Source organism: Rhinatrema bivittatum, chromosome 7 (genome assembly GCF_901001135.1).
Source record: "Rhinatrema bivittatum chromosome 7, aRhiBiv1.1, whole genome shotgun sequence".
NCBI classification, from domain to species: domain Eukaryota; kingdom Metazoa; phylum Chordata; class Amphibia; order Gymnophiona; family Rhinatrematidae; genus Rhinatrema; species Rhinatrema bivittatum.
In genome coordinates, this window is record NC_042621.1 from 263,788,170 (window position 1) to 263,807,983 (window position 19,814).

The window sequence follows — 19,814 nt, forward strand, 5'->3', positions numbered from 1 at the left end:
AATTAGAATGGTACTGTATTTAATTACACACGAAAGGTTGATAGGTTCCTGTATTTGAAGTACCGGACATTACAGATAGACAAACCTTGTATTGGTTTTCATGTAATAGTGACATGGAGCATATAGAAGAGGCTTATGGATATTACAGTATAATAGTAAACACAGAAACTATGCACATTAAAGCATGCACCCAGCATTAGTAACAGAAGCAGACAAGCTGCTGTGGAAGCAGGGCACTGTGACAACAGTTAGTAAACTGGAAAGCCCCTGTGGAGACAGGACAGTCTGTGTTCCCTGCAGTCATGCTTCTTTTATTTGTCAGGCCCCTACTCTATGGAACGCATTGCCACTCAGTGTTCATTGAAAGCTGGACTTTCTTAAATTCAAAAAAAAGATGAAGGCATAGCTTTTTAGCAAATCCTTCCAACTGTTAACCCTGAGTTGTTACTGCCCTTTCATTTTAATTTTGTCCTCTGTTTTGCTCCAGTCCACAAGGGGTTCTTTTTGTTGAATTTTCATTTATTGTAGTAAGTTTCTCTGATACTTTTTGTAGCATATGTATTGTATGTAGTTTTTGTTTTATTTTAACTATGTAAACTTGTTAGTTTATTTTTCATAAAAGTATATCAAGCTCAATTAAAAAATAAATATGCAATAACACTCATATTAAAAAGTTTTATTGTGAGCTTGCAAAAAATTGTACATGCATGCAAAAACTCATCTTAATGTGTTATACAACACATTTTGTGTTAGCATGTCAAATTTTGGCCATGTTAGCATGGCCACTGTAGTAGCATGCTCAGCATCCCCCAAAAAACTACCATGCACATTCCTATCATTCAAAATTCCCACTGCTAACTAGTCTGAAGTGAATGGGCTGGTTAGCTGTGAGAATTTCCTCCCTCCCATGGCAGCAGTAAGCCCCATTTGGGGCATCCTCATCCTTCCCTCTCTTCCATTATAAGCCCCACTGAAAGAGTGAAGATATCTTGTGGGGATGTGTTGATGGGCTCAGCTAGCTTGTGGAAAATCAAGGAAGCTAGAAGAGTCTGAATCCTTGGGAGGCTTTTTTTAAATAGGGATGGGTATTTCTGATTCAGGGGGAGAGGGGCCTTTGGATATAGAGAGGAGGAACTGCTGACTTGGTGGAGGGGGGTCCTTTGAGATGGGAGATAGCTACTGACTCAGGGAAAGGGGGAATGTGATCTCTGTGGGAGGGCTTGAGGGATAGGGATGTCATGGACGAGGCTTATTGTTGCTGTGGGAGGGAGGAAATCCCAACAGGTAACCAGCCTGTACACTTTTGGTTGATTAGTAATGGGGATTTTGAATGCTACTGTGCTCGGTAGCTAGTTAACACCAGGTCCTAGCATACCTACTAAGCATTTGGTAACTCCTCATTTGCATATGATGTTTTTTCATTTGCATACAGAGACTTGCAAATTTTTCAGTGCTTGCTAATGTCTTCTAGGACCGCTGCAATGTGCACATTAAAGCCCTCCTGCATAGTATTGCTGCTTTCACCAAGCAAAAGAGAGCCTTACCATACATGTTAAATGCTAAGAAGGTCCACAGCATGAAAGTGCATTTCAAGATAAATTGGTTGATTTCCATATAAAAGCATGACTGAGGAAGCTAAGAGTTCAATCATATTTCATTCATTGTTTTACAAGTTAGAGAGTTTCAGATGTTTACACCATCTGAGGAGCTGCCACAAAGATATAAATGTATTTATGTTTATATTCCACTTTCCGGCACTTCAAAGCAAATTTATATGGAGGTACATAGGAATTTCCCAATCCCCAGAGGGTTTACAGTCTAAGGGCCTGATTTACTAAGGCTTTTGTCCCATTCTGTGTCTATGAGGAAGATGCTTAGTAAATGAGGCCCTAAGTTTATATCTGAGGCAATGGAGGATAAAGCAACTTGCCCAAAGGACTCAAGGAGTGGCAGTGAGATTTGAACCCTGTTTGAAGTGGATATCCACTAGGCTACTCCTCCTCCTGAGAAGAGAAAAAGAGGGATGGATAGAGAAAAACGCCTGTAATCTTCTTGCATAGAAGAAACCATAAAACTCTCAACCATCAGTAATGTGTCATTTTTCCTTCTCCCAGATACCTGGACGGGAATCAGTTCACCATGGTACCTGGACAACTGTCAACCTTTAAATACCTACAGCTGGTGTAAGTATTCTGTTATCTGTTTTTGGGGCAGGTTAAATCGTGCAACCTGTAGGCTGTACGTTTGTCTTCCTTGGGCTGGAAGAAACTGGAAGGACTTGTGTGGATACTGTGCATGCCTGTGCTTCCTACATAGATGTTATGTGCCAAAGTGAAGTATTGCTCACCATGACAGCATAGCCAAGAAATAAAATCCAAGAAAATGAGGTGATGATATACTGTATGGTCAGGAGAGCCACTTGGGGTACATATGGTGCCAGTTTTTGTAAGGTCATGCAAAACACACTGCCACCTTCAAGTGAGCTGAGTACAGGATGCTGGGCTTGATGGACCCTTGGTCTGACCCAGAATGGCATGTTCTTATAAGTTCTTATGTTCTTAACAAATGAAAGTATTTGTGTTTTTTTAGAGACCTAAGCAACAACAAGATCAGCACCTTGAGTAATTCATCCTTCACAAACATGAGCCAACTCACCACACTGTAAGTAATCTCATTCAGACCTCTACCAAACCATCTCCGAATGGTGGATGGAGCCTGCAGGTGGGCCTGGAATCCTCTTCACCTGTGGAGAGGTCCGCTGACTCTGCATGGCAGTAAATATCACTATTATTATTATTATTATTTATTAGACATTGATGATGCATACGTTTTGGGATTAGGATGGAAACATTCATTTTTTTCCAAAGTTAAAATTCTCTTTGAAATTTAGCAAAACATTTGGAACTTCTAGAGTTTAGGGGTAGATTTTATAAGGTGCACGCATGCGTCCATGTGCGCGCGGCTCCTGGCGCGCGCACATGACCGCGTGGATTTTATAATCTGCGTGCGCATGTGCATGCGGATGGGGGTGCGCAATTTTACCAAATTACGCGCGGCGACGCAATCGGGCCTTCCCCAGTTCCCTCCCAGTCCGCTCCAATTAAGAAGTGGACTGGGAGGGAACTTCTCTTGCCCTCTACCTAACTTTCCTACCCTTTCCCCTCTCTACCCCGACCCCTACCTAAGTAAAAGACAATTTTTTATATTTTTACTTACTGCTCCGATGGAGCAGAAGCAACTTGCACGCACCGGCCGACTGCTGGCAGGTGCTTTCCCAGGACAGCAGCTAATGGCTGCCGTCCTGGCCGGCCTCTGTCCCGCCCTACCCCACCCGTCCTCGGCCCACCCTGTTTTCAGGGCCCTGCAATTGGGCGCGTAAGTGCCGATATTTGTGCGCTTGGGCGTTTTAAAATTCAGCCGTTAGGGTCCACGCTATTCTGTTTTCCCCTGATGGGTGACAGTGGCTAGCCAAGGTAAATCTTAAAAAGGTGACAGTGGGGAGGAGCGGTGACACAGATGCCCGTTTCACCTTGCACTCTCTGGAGCACTGACTCTCACTGCAGCTCACACTCTGACTGACATGCAGTGTGGGCGGACTCACATGGGCATGCATACATGGGTTTATGGACAGGCAGACAGGGAAGATAGATAGACAGATGCAGCCTTCCCAAAAGGCATACTTGCTATACTAAAACATGTCTAAAAACCCAACCTTGAAGTTACCCAGAAAGCGTTGTGTCATTTTGGATTGTGATGACCACAGTTTAAAAATCATCCCATCTCTACAGCAGAGTGAACCAACTGCCAGCATTTGAAGGGAATTTTAATGAATTTGCCTCTGTTGTTTGTGTGCTGTGAAAATTATTGCAGTAGCTCTTCTGTAATAAATGATGACCTCCCCATGCTTTTTTCCTCCATCAGGATCCTCAGCTATAATTCCTTGAGGTGTATCCCCTCACTGGCTTTTGAAGGTCTCCGTTCCTTGAGGTTACTGTACGTACATCTTTATCATTTTTTTTTAAATGAAATCTGGTATTGGATAGTACAAGAGATGTTTTTTCTTTCATGATAAAAGTTGTGCAGCTTTATGAACCTGCATATTTAGTCATAATGATATGTGCATGAAAACATTTCGGAGGTTGGTATTATTAGTTATCCAGATAAATGCCGAGCTTTGAATATCATCTGCACTTATCTGGAAAAAATATACAAGTGGGAGATGTTATGGGCACATTTTGGGGAAGAGTTAAGTTAGCTGCATCCCTTATCCAGATAACCCCAATATATGGAGTTAGCTGAAAAACTTACTTGGCTAACTCTAGACATGAACCAAAACAATCTAGAGCAAAATGCTCTGTCGCTGTCAGTACAGTAAACTTCTAAATTGTTAATGTTGTTGTTTTTGAGGTGTTTTAATAAAGTATGTCCCTACACATTAAGTGGTGTGAATTTTATGTGAATATATTAAAATGGTTTATTAGAATAATAATAATGGAGTTAGAGAAAGGTTTCATACATCGTGTAGGTGCCCAGCACCACAATTAAGTGGTATTATAATCATTAACCTTCCTCCTCCTCCTTAAGTTCTTTTTTATTTAGGTTTTTTTGAAAATTGTGTTGTCCCCAAGAAAACCTTGTGTTGTCCCCAAGAAAACCTTGTGTTGTCCCCAAGAAAACCTTGGGGACAACACAATTTTCAAAAAAACCTAAATAAAAAAGAACTTAAGGAGGAGGAGGAAGGTTAATGATTATAATACCACTTAATTGTGGTGCTGGGCACCTACACGATGTATGAAACCTTTCTCTAACTCCATTATTATTATTCTAATAAACCATTTTAATATACTCACATAAAATTCACACCACTTAATGTGTAGGGACATACTTTATTAAAACACCTCAAAAACAACAACATTAACAATTTAGAAGTTTACTGTACTGACAGCGACAGAGCATTTTGCTCTAGATTGTTTTGGTTTAGTTGGATCAGTTCGCTGTATTGATTGGTGTATCTCTGATAGATTTTGGTAACTCTAGACATGGCCAAGAGCTGAGTTAAAGTTTTCCAGGAACATGTTCCCAGTTAACTTTACCTTAACCGGCTACATTCAAAGGATATAACCTGTTAAAGTGCTGACACAGTACAGAAAACACCTGGGTGGACCTTGAGGGCCTAGCATGCAGCTTTCCCCCCCATCTCAGAAAACATTTGACATAAGTAAGGGTTATTCATTGTTGCTCTCCCAGCTACTCCCCCCCCTCCGAACCCACTAAATGGTAACAAATAAATAAATAAATAAAGCAGCTGTAGCGGCTCTAGCCTGGCCCCACCCCCTTCCTTCCATGACATTTTATCAAATCACTGAGCCTCTCCTGCCCTCTATTTGTCCCCACTCTGACAGCGATGTTATAAACGTACACGTCCAGTGCTGCTGTCAGGGCAGTGCTGGAAGCGACTGGGACTGGATAAGACACCGCTGCCCTCCTGGCTGGGATTTCGGGGGGGCGAGGGAGGAACACGGGGGGGGGGGGGGATAGGGATTGCAGATGGGTGGGGCTCGATGTTTTGGAACAAATATCATGAAAGGAAGAGGAGGCCAGGCTCGGGCCGCTTCAGCTGGTTCGGGTTTTGGTTTTTTTTTTTTAAACATTCATTTGGGGGATTAGGGGCAGTATTGGGCACTAGCCTTCACTTACGTCAAATGTTTTCTGGGGTTGGGAGCTATGGGGTCAGCACTTAACCAGTTCTATCCTTTGCTTTCTTTTATTATTTTTTTATTTTATTTTTATGCAGTTTCAGAACATTTTGACACAAAACAACTTGTAGCAACTGAGGCTAAATAACATCTTCAAATATATAAAAAAAAAAAGTAGCAATAAAGAGTTAGAAGTTGAACAGTCCATTGATACAAAGAAATATGGGAGAGTCAAGGATCAGAAATGAGTGAAAAAGATCAGGCAATGTGAAAAAGAAATATGAGCGAAAGAACAACATCAATAATCATTATAAACAACAACCATGGTTAGCTGACTATCTTCACCGGTGGTTTGTGAGAATCCAAAAAAAAACAACCCTCAACTGAGATGACGGTTCAAAGTAAACACATCTGACATTATTAATTTAACAAAATACATTTGCATGGATAGCGTACGATGACCTGTGCCCCCAAATCCAGGGCTTCTTGGCACATAGTTAGAAATTTCTTCCTCTGGTCCTGTGTAGATCTAGTAATGTCCGGGTAAATCCATACCTTCTGTCCATAATATAACATATTCCTATTACGAATAAAAAAAGCCTCAATATTAAATCTTGGTCCTGAGGAAAAGTAAGGCTGACAAATAATGTACCTCTGCTCACTACTTGACTTTCTCCTGAATTCTCCAATAAGGCAGTTAAACCAGAACCCACGGCAGCACGTTGAAAATTCCCCGAAGATAAACACCCCCCTTTTCTGTGTTAAGTGCTGACCCCATAGCGCCCAGCGAGTCATGGCTTGGAGGAGGAGGGGTTGTCGGAGCTCCAGGGCTCAAAGATGGTTGTAAGTCCAGCGATAATACCGCTCGCTCTACAGCAGTGACTGCAATGGAACCAGCTCCTGGAGAAAGTTCTAATGTTGGGGTGAGGAACCCATCTATCCGTTGCAACCGGACCAGACAATGGAGTAGTTGGGGTAACCTCCCTTATTCTCCCTTTTCTCTTCGTGTGAGGCATTTTGAAATAATAGATACAGCAAGGACAGAACTCTACAGACCATGCCTTTCAATCAGACACCATCTTGGCCACTCTAGCCTTTGCTTTCTTTAATTCAGATATTTCCTTGTCTCCACCAGCTCCACTGGAAGGCTGTTTCAAGTATCCACCACCCTCTCTGTAAAGAAATATTTCCTTAGATTATTCCTGAGTTTGCCCCCTTTCATCCTCAAGCAAGGGTCATAGGATGAATTCAAGAGAGCATTGGATAACCACATTTGATTTCAGGGAGTGGAAGGGATTGTAGAGCTGAGTATTTGCTGTGGATTTGTCCACAAGATAGGCCTTTTTCAGCCATCACGTTTCTATAATTCTGTACTTCTACGTAAGGTAAAGTTATCCAGGAATATGTTCCCGGATAACTTTGTAAGCTAAGCAGTGATATTCAAACATAGCTGGTTAGGTTTCAGTTATCCAGCTACATATAGCCGAATAAGTTATCCATTTTCCATTTTTTAAATATTGACCTCTGTATGTCATGCCTCAATTAACCTAGGGCCCGATTCACTAAGTCCTTTTTCTTATTCTGTGTCTATAGGGAAATAGCTTAGTGAATCGGGCCCTAGTTTTTATTCTGATCACAGAATGCAAATACAAAATGCATAAATTATATATACTGTTTGAACTGTTTAATCTCAGAATTGAAGTGCTTCACTGAACATCCTGCTTTACCTGAATGTTTTGTAATTTAAATAAAAATTGGGTTTGTGGCCATATATGAATTAACTAGATCTGATAGTAACACTATTCTGTGATCACCATTTTCTTTATTTCTTTTAACCTATTTCAGTGCGGACTAGAAATAGAAAAAATATATTGATTAAGGAAATAAGTTCTTAATGTTCAACTCATGTAGGGCAACTGGATCATATTCATACTCACATGACTTGGAATCAGAACCCAGCTCCTCAATACTGGGCTACTGAATACATTTATGAATATTGTAGCTTTTCTTGCATTTATCCACTCATTTGCTTAGTGTATTTAGCATTGGCTCAGCCAGCCACTGTTTTTCTTTAACAGCAATTGCTTTAGTCAGCGGGATTACATAGCACTCAGTACTACTAAGAAGAAGGTCCACTGATCCATGGATGTGGGCTTTTGACCTGAGGTCAGTCATGGCATAGAGTGCTCTTGTATGTAGCCGGTGGCAGAAAGAAAAGCCATAGTACTATGCTTGTAGAATCATCTGCTGGTCGGCTGCTGCAGGTATTCAGAGTAGCTCAGAAGGGAACTGCGCTCCATCTGCAATTCAAGCTGATTAGAAAAGTGGTGGTCAGTTCTGCTCCCCATGAACCACCAACAGACCTGGTGTTCCAGCTCACTACAGTATGCAAATTAACCTGGCCATAGACGAAGTGTATGCATCGTATGTCATCATTATTCATTGGGGATAAGCAGACTCCGCTTAAGAGCTAACTCTGGATGGCCTGCACAGAATGCCACGATGCTTGGTACTGATGAGAGCTCCATTTTTCTACTCCACAGAAATACTTGATCCTCTGATGAGAAGTGATATTTAGTAATTCTTTTAATGTTAATTGTTACAGGTCTCTCCATGGCAATGATATCTCAAGCCTTCCAGAAGGGATCTTCACAGATGTTATCTCACTCTCTCACCTGTGAGTAAACGAGTGACAACTTTGTAGGAATTTGCGGGTATCCTAGGCGTCATAGGAAAATGCCAAAGCTGAGAGCTCTGGTATTTAAAGTCAAGCCCCAGATATAGATGCTTGGAAAGGGTAATTTTGAAAGTCAATTAAGCACATAACACTCTGTCATATGCGCGTAAATAGCTGCTCTAAAATTGACCCGGGCTCAGTGCATTTAAAAGTACATGTGTTACCTAGGATCCTGCATACTTTTACATTGCACTGAGAGGCATTCTGGGGGGGTAGAGTTGGCACTTGCATACTTTTAGATTTTAAGAAGTATACCCCTAAGTTATCCTGCACAAGTTCCGCCCTGCTTGGAACATGTGTGACTTTGTGCAAGTTAATGTATGCACATACTCGGACAAGTCCAAGGATTTTCAAAGCAAGCTTATGTGCATTATGTGGACTGTTATAATATTACCCTTGGAAAATGTTTGTCTCTAGAGGGGATAAAATGATATAGGAGATGTCAACTGATACTGAGCCCGTCAGTCTTGCAGATTCAACAAGGCTACATGATGAGAGCTCTCCAAGGTTATAAAACAGTGCATACCCTCAAAAAAAAGAGAAAATAACTTACCATGACTAGCAGCTTGATATTTGGCAAGAGAATGTATTTTTATTCTCCAGCTGTCAACGAGCCACATGCATTTTAAATATTATTTTCTCCAAACATCCCTGTTTAGCACGAAATACATGACACACAAACTGTCCTTTTATCCTTCAAAGAAAATTCCTTTGTGGACGAGGCCTGTCCTTAAGATTGCTTGGGAGGGACTGGTACTTGCAAGGAATAAAGCTGTTTTAGCACGTGTATTGCCCAAATGAAGCATACACTAAATTCAGCTATATCAGAGTCAGTTTTAGAGACTGCTTAAACAAATCATCTTGGAAACTGGGGGAATTACTGAGTCATTCTCTAGTCTATACCAGGGGTGCTCAAACCTGTCCTATGGGGGCCCCTCCCCCCAGCCAGTCGAGTTTTCAGGATATCCCTGATGAATATGCATGAGATTTATTTGCATGTACTACCTACTGCATATTCATCAGGGATATCCTGAAAACCCGACTGGCTGGGGGGGCCCGTGGGACCGGTTTGAGCAACCCTGGGTCTAGACAGTTTTTTAAATACGGTAAATCACATCTTTCACATTGCTTCTTCATCGTACCCTATTATATATATATATCATAAGCTTTAGGGGACATGTGTGAGAATTTATGGAGTAATTTAGAGAATTATCTGTATAACAAGGAGGCTGGGAAGATGCTATTTTACTCTGGAAAAGCCTGGCTCAGAACAGCAGCACTCGATATAAAATTCTACATAGATTATATTGGACATTTCAAAAACCAAATAAATAGATGCATCCTATCCCAGAAAATGCTGGTGCGGCTTTGGGCAGTTCAGAACATGTATCCACATGCTTCGAGAATACCCTTAATTGCATTCATCCTACTCTTTAATAATTAATCTTATGAAGCAAGTGGTAAACGCACAACTCCCACTTCCTCCATCCTAAGATATTTTAGGGTACAATTTAAATAAGTGTATTAAGAATCAATATCTATGAAATTGAGCCTCAGAGTTATGCTGAGACATTGTAAAAAAGAAGCAGTGCAATATCACTGGCAAATGGTTGGATTTTTTCTCAGATGGCAATATTTAACTAACCAGATAAGCTTGAAAACTGTAACAGAACATGGGGTCCTCTTATGGGTAGGATAGATCCTTAAAGAAGTAAGAATATGCGCTATACCTAAACATGATTCGCAGTCAAAGTTTGTATTACTCACTTGATGGTTTACTTTTGTACTAAGCTATTGTGTTTGGTTTCTTTTTTTTTTTTCTTTTTAAGGGGGAATTTATTTTATCTCTATATTTATTTTAATTACCTTTTTTTTCAGTTATCTGTATGGTAATTTTTTTTTATTATTGACTTCTTATTCCAGGAGAGAAAAATCCAAGAAAGTGTTGATGAAAAAAAATATGAAGTCCTTATTCAACCAGCTAGGAAAGTTAGCCAGATATGTGTAAATCTTAGCCGGGATATTCAGCGGTGTGAGGGCATCACTGAATATGCCCAGCTATCTTAAAAGTTAGCCAGATACATTTATTCAGCTAACTTTAGGACTGCTCTTTGGCTGTCCTATCAGGATAATGATGCTCCACCTGGAAAACCCCTGGAATGCTCCTGACATAGCCGGATTAGATTGTAGCCACATTACAAGTTATCTGGCTACGTTGGAGCGGTCAGACAGGTGGGATTTTTAAATCCCGGCATTTGTCTGGCTAAGTTTGGCATTGAATATGGACCTCTATATTTACTGCTTTAGAAAGCATATAGTACTATATTTGGGTACTATGAGGTTCAGATTCAGTCATGTCCGAATAGCAAAATTAGCTGGATAAACTTATTCAGCTAACTTTGGAGGTATATTCAGTAGTGCAGCCACACTGTTGAATATAACTGGCTATCGTAAAGTTAGCTGGTTTCAGAGTCAGAAGGTTAACTTAGCCTGCTTATTCAACTCCTGCAGTTATGTCACCAGAAAATATGCAACTTATAGGGTCATTCATCAAAATGTGTTTTGGCATTAACTCACTAATGCATGCGATAATTGTACTATCGCACAGCGCAAATGCACATTTTTTGAAGGGGCGGGATTGGGGAGGGGTTTGGTTAGGATTAATGAAGAGGGAGGGATGCTATTGCATGGTTTTAATGCTGGAAATCACTACACCTTTTTTTCCCGTTAACATGTGCGATATGCCTGAAACAGCTGTAATGCAATTTGTGTTAAAGATCGCAAATTGCATTTGGGCCATTTCTGGGCTGGAGGGGGGGGCGGGGGGAGGAGAGAGAGAGAGAGAGAGACACGCTGGGGAGGCCTTCACTGTATTCAACTATTTATATGCCTATAGGAGGGCCAGCTAAAGCTCAAGGTGAGGTGTTGATGGTGGTTTAGGATTTAGGGGCCAGTTTTACATGCAGACTAAGAGGTACGAACAGCACAGTACACTTTGGTGAAGATTTGATTTCATTTGCTGTGAGGAAAGTCTCACAAACATGAGATTTCTACTATGTTATCTTGGCCTAGCTTGATGGTACCCTGTTATAGAGTCCATCAAGGTAGGGCGAGAGAACATAGTAGAAATGTCATCTTTGTGAGACTTTTCTCAATCCAAATGACATCAAATCTTTACCAAGGTATACTGTGTAAATCTTAGTCTGCACATAAAACTGGCCCCTAAACCCCCACCAACACCTCACCTCGAGTATTAACTGCCTCTCCCAAGCCGCACATTTTACTCTTGAAAATGAATGCCTACCCAATTTGAAACAACCGGGAAAAGTGTACAGAAAAGTAGGAAAAACTGCTTTTCTGTACTCCCTCCAACTTAATATCATAGCGATATTAAGTTGGAGGAACCTAAAATTTTAAATTAAAAAAAAAATTTTTTTTAAATCTAACCCGCTGGCGAGTGGGTTAGAAAAACGGATGCTCAATTTTGCCATTGTTCATTTTCTTAACCTGTTGCTGTCAGCAGGTTCGAAAACAAACGCCGGTAAAATTAAGCGTTGGTTGTCGGACCCACTGATAGCCGCCTCTACCTCTAATAAGGAGGTGCTAGATACGTGCTATTGTCCCTGGCGCCTCCTTTTTAGTGCGATACCTAATTTGAATACAGAGCGCTGACTCTCCTGCACTTTTTACTGTATCAGCCTCTTATAGTGTAAACAAAGAGTTTGAGACTTGTGTGCAGTAGTGTCAATCATCAAGCCTTGGCAATTTTTACCACTACTCACTGGTTTCAAATTTACACTTTGTAAATGTTATGGTGTGTCTAGTATAGGGGTAATTTTTAGACAGGCTGCATAAGTGCAAAGTCTGTGGGTACATGTTACCTGTGAACTAATTTTCCAAGTGAGAGAGTATGCATACTCTCTTTTAGAAAATGACCTAAGGAAACATATCTCGCCCATTTACACCTGCTAGTTTGTGTGGGTACTTTTACCAGCAAAACTATGTGCATACTTTTGAAAATTCAAAAGAATGGGCATGGTTCCAGACCCCACCCTCAGGAATGCTTTCCTCTAGTGCAGGTAAAAGCGCACATAAAATGAACCTGTGCATGTGCTTTACTCATACAGAAAGTGGCCAATTTTCTACCTGCTCATGTCTGCAAGAAAATACTATTTTACTTATGGAAGTGGCTTTTAAAATTACTCTCTCTATGTGCAGGTATCACTCTTAGAAGTCAATGCCAGGTTCTCTCAACTGTTGAGTTTTGGTGCAAAATCTCCATTTCTTTGATGTTTTTACAGGAGTTAATCCTGGAACAGGAGAATCATGACCTGTGCCCACTTGATCCACCATGATGCCTCAAATGCCCTTGTTGAAAAATATGATGGGACCTGGGGGGAGCAAGGGTTTATTTATCAGTGCAAACTTTGGTTCTGAGTACATCCCTATACTCACCTCTTGGAGGCCCTCATGGTGAGCCTCTTGTCCAACGCAGCCCTAGCATGGGTGGTGCCTTTGCTGGACCACGATGATCCTGTCATGAGTGAAGTTGATTACTTTATAATCCAGTAGCAAAGCTATGGGTGGGCTGTGGCTCAACTACCTTGGGCTCAGGCCCACCCAATCAGCATTGCCCATCGACCCAAGAAGAGAGGCCACAGTGGACTGCCAGGCATGAACATCTAGGAGAGCGGTGACAGAGAAGAAGAAGAGACCCGCGAGGCTGCCGGTGGCCCCCATCCCACCGACAGCTGTGAAGAGGAGGCAGTCCAGGAGGCCGCCGATCAACCCCATCCTACTGGCAGTCATAGAAAAAAAATAACCTCACCTGGAAGGAGCCAGTTCTCCTGCTCCAAGTGTGCTGGTCCTGTGGCATTCAAAACACATGTGGCCAGTAGGTGCTCTCTGCTAATCTTGTATATCATGAGATCAACAAAAAAGAAGTGCTAGCCCCATGAGTTTTTAATATTGTGGGGCAGGCACACAAGGAGCATCAGCAGAACAGGCTTCCCCTTCTGCTCCTAATGGGGAACTTGCCTGTGTTTTGTGTGTGTGAGTGAATGGTAGGCTGCCCAGACGAATGTGTAAATGGTAGACATCCCTGGGGTGGGGGGGGATGAATGAGAGCCTGCCTGGGTGGCTGTGTGTATGTGTGTGTGACTGGGAACCTGCCTAGGGTGTGTGTGTGTGAATGGGAGCCTGCCTGGGGGAGAGTGCGTGTTAATGGGCACCTGCCTGAAAGAAGGGATATGAATGGGAGCTTGCCTGGGTGTGTATGTGAATGGGAGATTGTCTGTGCATGTGTGAGAGTAGGAATGGGAGCCTACATGTGAGAGAGCATGTGAGAGTGAGAACAAGAGCCTGTGTGGCCAATGCAACATCGTACTCTCAGGCTAGCGCATAGCTTATCCAGTGATTGGATGCACATTTTGGATGTGCTAGGCTAAAATATGATATCCACGCACATGTGCGGGTGGATGTCTGTCACGCGAACAACGGGAGGGGATCTTAAAAAATTACGCACGGCGACGCAGGTAGGCCTTTCCCAGTTCCCTCCCAGTCCACTCCAATTAAGGAGTGGACTGGGAAGGAACTTTCCTCCCCCCCTACCTACCCTCCCTCTCTCTTTCCCTCTCCTCCCCGACCCCTTTGAAGACCTGCCCCCTGCCCTGCTCCTCTCTGCCCAGACCCTGCCCCCCCCCGGCCCGCCTCCAGTTACGTGCGTAGCCCAAAATGCACATGGCGCGCGCAAGGCCTGGCCATGCGCGTAATCCCCGTTATTTACGTGTATGGCCCTTTTAAAATCGGGCCATTTTTGCATTGGGTGTTATAACATGTGCCGATGCTCGCAAGTTATAAAATAGCCGTGTGCACATGGACACCCGTGCGTTTTTTAAAAAAATCGACCCACCAAAGGGGATTAGCACATCCAAAATGCATGTCCAAACTCAAGCGTAACTAATAGTGCTCATCACATGTAAATGCCATGTAGATGAGGCTATTAGCTATTAACCCAATGCAAAACATTGCCATGTGCCTAACATACACTTTTTAACATGGCAAATTTAACACCAGTCCCCGAGCTAGCATCAAGTCTTGGCGAGCGTCAAGGGTTCACTAAAAAACAAAACATCCTGCTTTCTGTGGTTCCTCCTACTTTTATTGTCATCGTGATACTAAGTAGGAGGAACCATACGAGTAGATTTTTTAAAAATACATGCACACGTCCATGTGCACGCATGCATTACCCAGTGCGAGCATGTTATAAAATCCAGGCCGGTGTGCACAGGAGGGGTAGATTTCCCAAGTTAATGCATGGCGACGAGATCAGGCCTCTGCCAGTTCCCTCCCAGGCTGCTCCAATTAAGGAGATGACTGGGAGGGAACTTTCCTCCCCCACTACCTACCCTCCCCCCTCTCCTCCCTGACCCCTTTGAAGGCCCTACCTTTTGTAGTAGATTTCTTTATTTCGGAACTTACACAGCTCCTGAGCTGTACTGGATGCCTCCAGCTCCGCCCCGCCCCCTGGACCGCCCCCTTGATAGAGGCCTGGCTTTTGTGCACGTGACAGGGGTTACATGCGTGGCTGGGTCTCTTCTAAAATGCGCGCAAGGCCCATTTTTTATGCATGGGGGGGTTTAAAATCAGGCCTATAGAAAGCATGGGCATGAAAAAAAAAAGTCTTGAACGCGACCAGCTTAGGAAAACGGATGTGCAATTTACCAGCTCCCATTTTCCTATCCTGTTGCTGTGCTCACAGTCATGTCTCCTGGGCGCTTGATGCCAAGGACACACTAGGGATGCACAATTAATCCCTAGTGCACTATTTATGGCGCAGCACCTCATTACCATCCTGCATCAGGTGCCCACGTTTCAGGAAGTGTGGCTATGCATGCGTTAAAAAAAAGGGCACCCAGCTTGGACGCAGGTTTTTACGCACAGCTTATTGCATCGGCCCTCGTGTGTGTGAGAATGGGAGCCTGCGTGTAAGAGCATGAGACAGTAAGAGCCTTCATGTGAGAGAGAGAGTATATGAGAGTGGGAGCCTGTGAGTGGGAGTAGGAGCCTGTGTGTATGTGAGAGAGAGCAAGCAAGAGTGGGATCCTGTGTGAGAGAAAACATATGTGAGAGAGAGCCTGTTTATGTTTATGAAGGAGGAGGAAAGCAGGCAGGAGGAGAGAGAAGAAACAGAAAGACTAAAAGAGACCCTGAAAAAGAATAAGGAAAAGACAGACAAGGAGAAAAAGAGACTAGGACCAAACGATTAGATAAATAAGATCAGACAAAGGTAAAAATGTTATTTCGCCTTTCAGCGATTGGAATATGCTGTCTTTGAGCATGTGCATTTCTTATATATTTGAATTTTGCTTTTTCTTCGGTATTCCAGAGTTCCCAGAGTCTGGTTTCTCTGGCTTTCCATTTCAGTTTTGTCTGCATGTTTCTGTTTCTAATTTGTAGTCCCTTATTCTGTGTTAGGTATGGATCTGTCTGTGATAAGCGTGTGTGACAGAAGTGCAATATTTTGACTAGCATATTGTTTCTTTGTAGGAATTTGTAGCAGATCGGCTTGTTCTGTTTGCTCAGTAAGTGGTGTATTAGTGTACAAGAACCTGGTGTAATGTTTTCCTTGCTGCCTTTTCATAAATAAGGTTGTTGCTGTGAGTCCTGGGAGTTACTGTTCTTATAGTATGGTATGGTATGGTATAGCAAGATTCTAGGTATCTCTTTTTTTTTTTTTTTTGTAGGGGTATGTTTTGCTTCACAAAGTGTTTGGCAGTGAGGAAGTTTCTTTTGCTATCACTGAGATTATACCAGAATCTGAATATTTTTTTTGTATGTCCTAGTTCTGTTCTACACCCATTGCAAATCTTTAAGTTCTTATGATTATTATGGTTATTGCTGTTCTGTTTATTTAGGTGTTTTATATACCATCATTCCAAGATAAGATCACATCAGTTTACAAAGTCATTGTTTGGTTTCTGGGTCAACATTCCCCGTTTAGTTCAGCATTCATATTCTGGGTTAATAAAGCAGCTAATACATAGTCGAGGTCATATTCATGCATTATCTAGTTTCGTGCCTTATCTAGATTCTTACAGTTACAAATACTAATTCTAAGTCAACACAACATCATTAAGTATATGTTAATTAAGGTGTTATTTCATTTCATTTCATTGTCCTATGTGCCAAACTCATAACGTAGTCTTTTACATTTTATATCATTCAATTCTTTTTACTCAATTTACTAATATTGTTTAAAGATCTAATAGTGACATTGTTAGTTTATTGACCTTTATGTTAGATTATAAGCTTTTCTAAAGAGCCATGTTTTCTGTTCCCATTTGAAACTCTTTCTTTCTGTTATCAGATGTAGAGAGAGTTCCATAACTTGGGGCCTGCTATGGAAAACATGTGGCCTCTTATTTGCATTACGGGTATGCTCTGTGTTGTAGGCATTTTTAGAAGTCCTTTGTCTTGCGGTCTTAGGGCTCTCTGCGGTGTGTATGGTTGAAGAGTCGCTCCCAATAGGCTTGGGTTAATGTTGTTGATATTAAAAATTAGAGTCAATACTTTATAGTGAATTCTGTATTGTACAGGAAGCTAGTGTAGTGCTATCAGCGAGGGGGGTGATGTGGTCAAATTTTCTTGTCCCTAGTAGGAGTCTGGCTGAGCCGTTTTGTAATAATTGTAAAGGTTTTATGAGTCCTGAGGGTAGGCCTAGTAATAGAGTTGCAGTAATCTATGTTGGAAAATATTAGTGTTTGTAAGACAGTCCTGTATTGTTAGTAGAGGTTTCAGTTGATGTAATATTCGAAGCTTGGAGTATCCTGTTTTAATTAGTTTGCTTATATGCTTTTTCATAGACAGATTTTCATCAATCTGTATTCCGAGGTCTCGTACCTGATCTGAGAGAGTAATGTTAAAGTTTCCTAGGTCTAGGATTGTCAGTTTGATTATTATGGAATTTCTCCTCAACCATAGAATTTCAGGTTTTTTTGTGTTGAGTATTAATTTCAGCTGAGTTAGGCCTAGATTTTCTAAGACACCGCGGCAGTGTGAATCGCGCGGTACAGGAGGGTGGGGGGGGCAAAGCGGGGGCGGGCCTGCGAAAGCCGGCAGCGATTGCACCTCTACCCCTCCCCCCCCCCCCCACGAGGTGGCAATACTAAAATCTACACAATTAAATATAGGCACGATCTATTGCCCACTAGGAACACTCCAAAAAGACTGCTCCCCCCAATTGTAATTTTCACAAAAGCATTTCCATCTCCTGAATCCACCCTAATCGTAGGAGACTTCAACCTACATGAAGATAGCATACCCAAAAATACAGCATGTGAAATATTCCTAGATTCTATGGAAGCAATGGGCTGGTCGCAATTCATAATCAACACTACCCACAAAGCTGGACACACACTTGACCTAATATTCACAAATAACACTAACTGCAGAATCAATTCATCTCACTATATACTACCATGGACTGATCACCAACTAATAAAAGCAGAAATAACCCTCCTCAACACACAGCAAGCAAAATTACATATTAATCAATCATTCACCTGTAGGAAAAATATCGAACCAAAAATACTTGGAGACCATTAAAAATAAAATAACTGATTTTAAATTTGATAATCCCTCCTCAGCATTTGACTCCTGGGAAAAAATCATCAATGACATAGCTGAATGTGGGTAACAATCTAGAATCGTTAATTTTTATCCACCTCCTCTGATCATTGAGCTCCTGGAACTCCTGAAAGCTGTCCAGATCTTCGCCAAATTGGATCTTTGGGAGGGCCTATTATCTCATTCGAATCTGTGAAAGCAATGAGTGGACAGCAGTCTTTCATACCAGTTATGTCCATTTGAAGTACTTAGTAATGCCTTTTGAATTGACAATATGCCCACAGCTTTCCAAAATGTGTTCAATGGAACATGCTCCTAATTTTTTAATCAATATAAGGGAGGAGAATGCCTGCTCCCCCTTCCCTCTCTGGGGGATACTGGCCGTGCTACAGAAACTTACCACTTAGTATCTTATATGCAACCTGAAACGTCTAGGAAAGGCCCCTGTTGGTCTCAGAATCAGACTGCTTTATTTTCAGACATTTCAGGCTTAGCAGTTAGAATAAGATAAACACATGCCTCTAACGTCCTTTATACAGCACAGGTTTATACTGAGTAAAGCTCTGCATCATTAGTAAACTTAACGTATCTGAGACCTTGACTTGCTTAAGGTATGTTAATAAATGTAATTAGTTAACTAGCCCAATAACTTTGGAGATTATCTTCTGTTTCACCCTGGATCAGTATGTGTGAGGAGTCTCTGCCAAAGGGAATAGGTGTTCTTGTCCCCATTTGCTTTCTGGGCTAAGACAGGTTCGAGATTGTTAGCCGGGTAACAGCAAGGCTTCCTTACGTATAGTCTTACAGGACACCAGAGCTCATCTGCTTCATCGCAGGGTGAGGTGAGGGATGCTGGCTGGGGTATCATCTTCAGGTGTTAATGGTTCTTCTTTCACTGGCCCCCTGAACCCTCTTCCTGATTGATTTTAACAAGCAAACCATGAATATTAAGAAACTCATGCATAGTCAAGCAGTGGGATGGGTGGGGTCATTTCTCCATTTCAGACTGCTGGCCCCTCCTTTTCCATCGGGGGAAGAGGGGCCACTGCTTCTGCTGTGTGGCGACTCTGGATAAGGATCTGATCTCAGTCCTGCAACCTCCTGACCTGCATGTTGTCTTGTGGTGTCAGCGCTTTTCTGTGAGCTGACCTATCTGATAAACTGCCCTTTGGATAGGTTGTTTTTTTTTGTCTCTGGGCAGATTTAGGTTGTTTTTGCTTCTGTGACCTGTCCCTGTCCTGGGCAGTCTTAATTCGTATTTGTGGAAAGAAGCTATAGCCCCTTAAGTTAAACAGGCAGATCAGATAGCCTGGGCATATATTGTTATTTTTGTCAAAAGTTCCTCATCTAGTTTTTCTGTTGAACCATACATGTCAGCATCATTTTATGAAGTCAGCATCCCTCTTGTGGGATCAGTATTCATTTGGTTGCATACAGTGGTAAAAACTTCTGATATCTCCTACAAATCTGGTTCATCATGATCAGCCTGTACACCAAGTCTTAGATTGCCTGAAGCAATACAAACTATATACTAAACTTGAAAACTGTGAGTTTGATAGAGATCTTAGGATATGTAATTTCTTCATAGTGTTTAAGTATGGATTCTCACAAGGTAACCAACATGACAGACTGGCCTGCCCCAGAGAATACAACGGGTTTTGATAACTTTTACCAGCAGTGTATACAGGGATTTTCCAAAAACGTAAAGCCACTGACCAAAATGTAGAAGAAAAACATCCCCTTCAGGTGGACCT

The 19,814-nt window shown here is 42.0% G+C and overlaps 1 protein-coding gene across 1 annotated transcript in view; it reads left to right on the forward strand.

The window, feature by feature from the left end:
* SLIT1 (slit guidance ligand 1) overlaps positions 1-19,814 on the forward strand; it is a 580,546-nt gene that overhangs the window by 434,939 nt on the left and 125,793 nt on the right. Inside the window, exons 22-25 of the mRNA XM_029610174.1 lie at positions 2,115-2,183; positions 2,590-2,661; positions 3,922-3,993; positions 8,302-8,373. Of these exons, the coding sequence (XP_029466034.1) occupies positions 2,115-2,183; positions 2,590-2,661; positions 3,922-3,993; positions 8,302-8,373 (285 nt within the window). The remainder of the gene's footprint in view (positions 1-2,114; positions 2,184-2,589; positions 2,662-3,921; positions 3,994-8,301; positions 8,374-19,814) is intronic.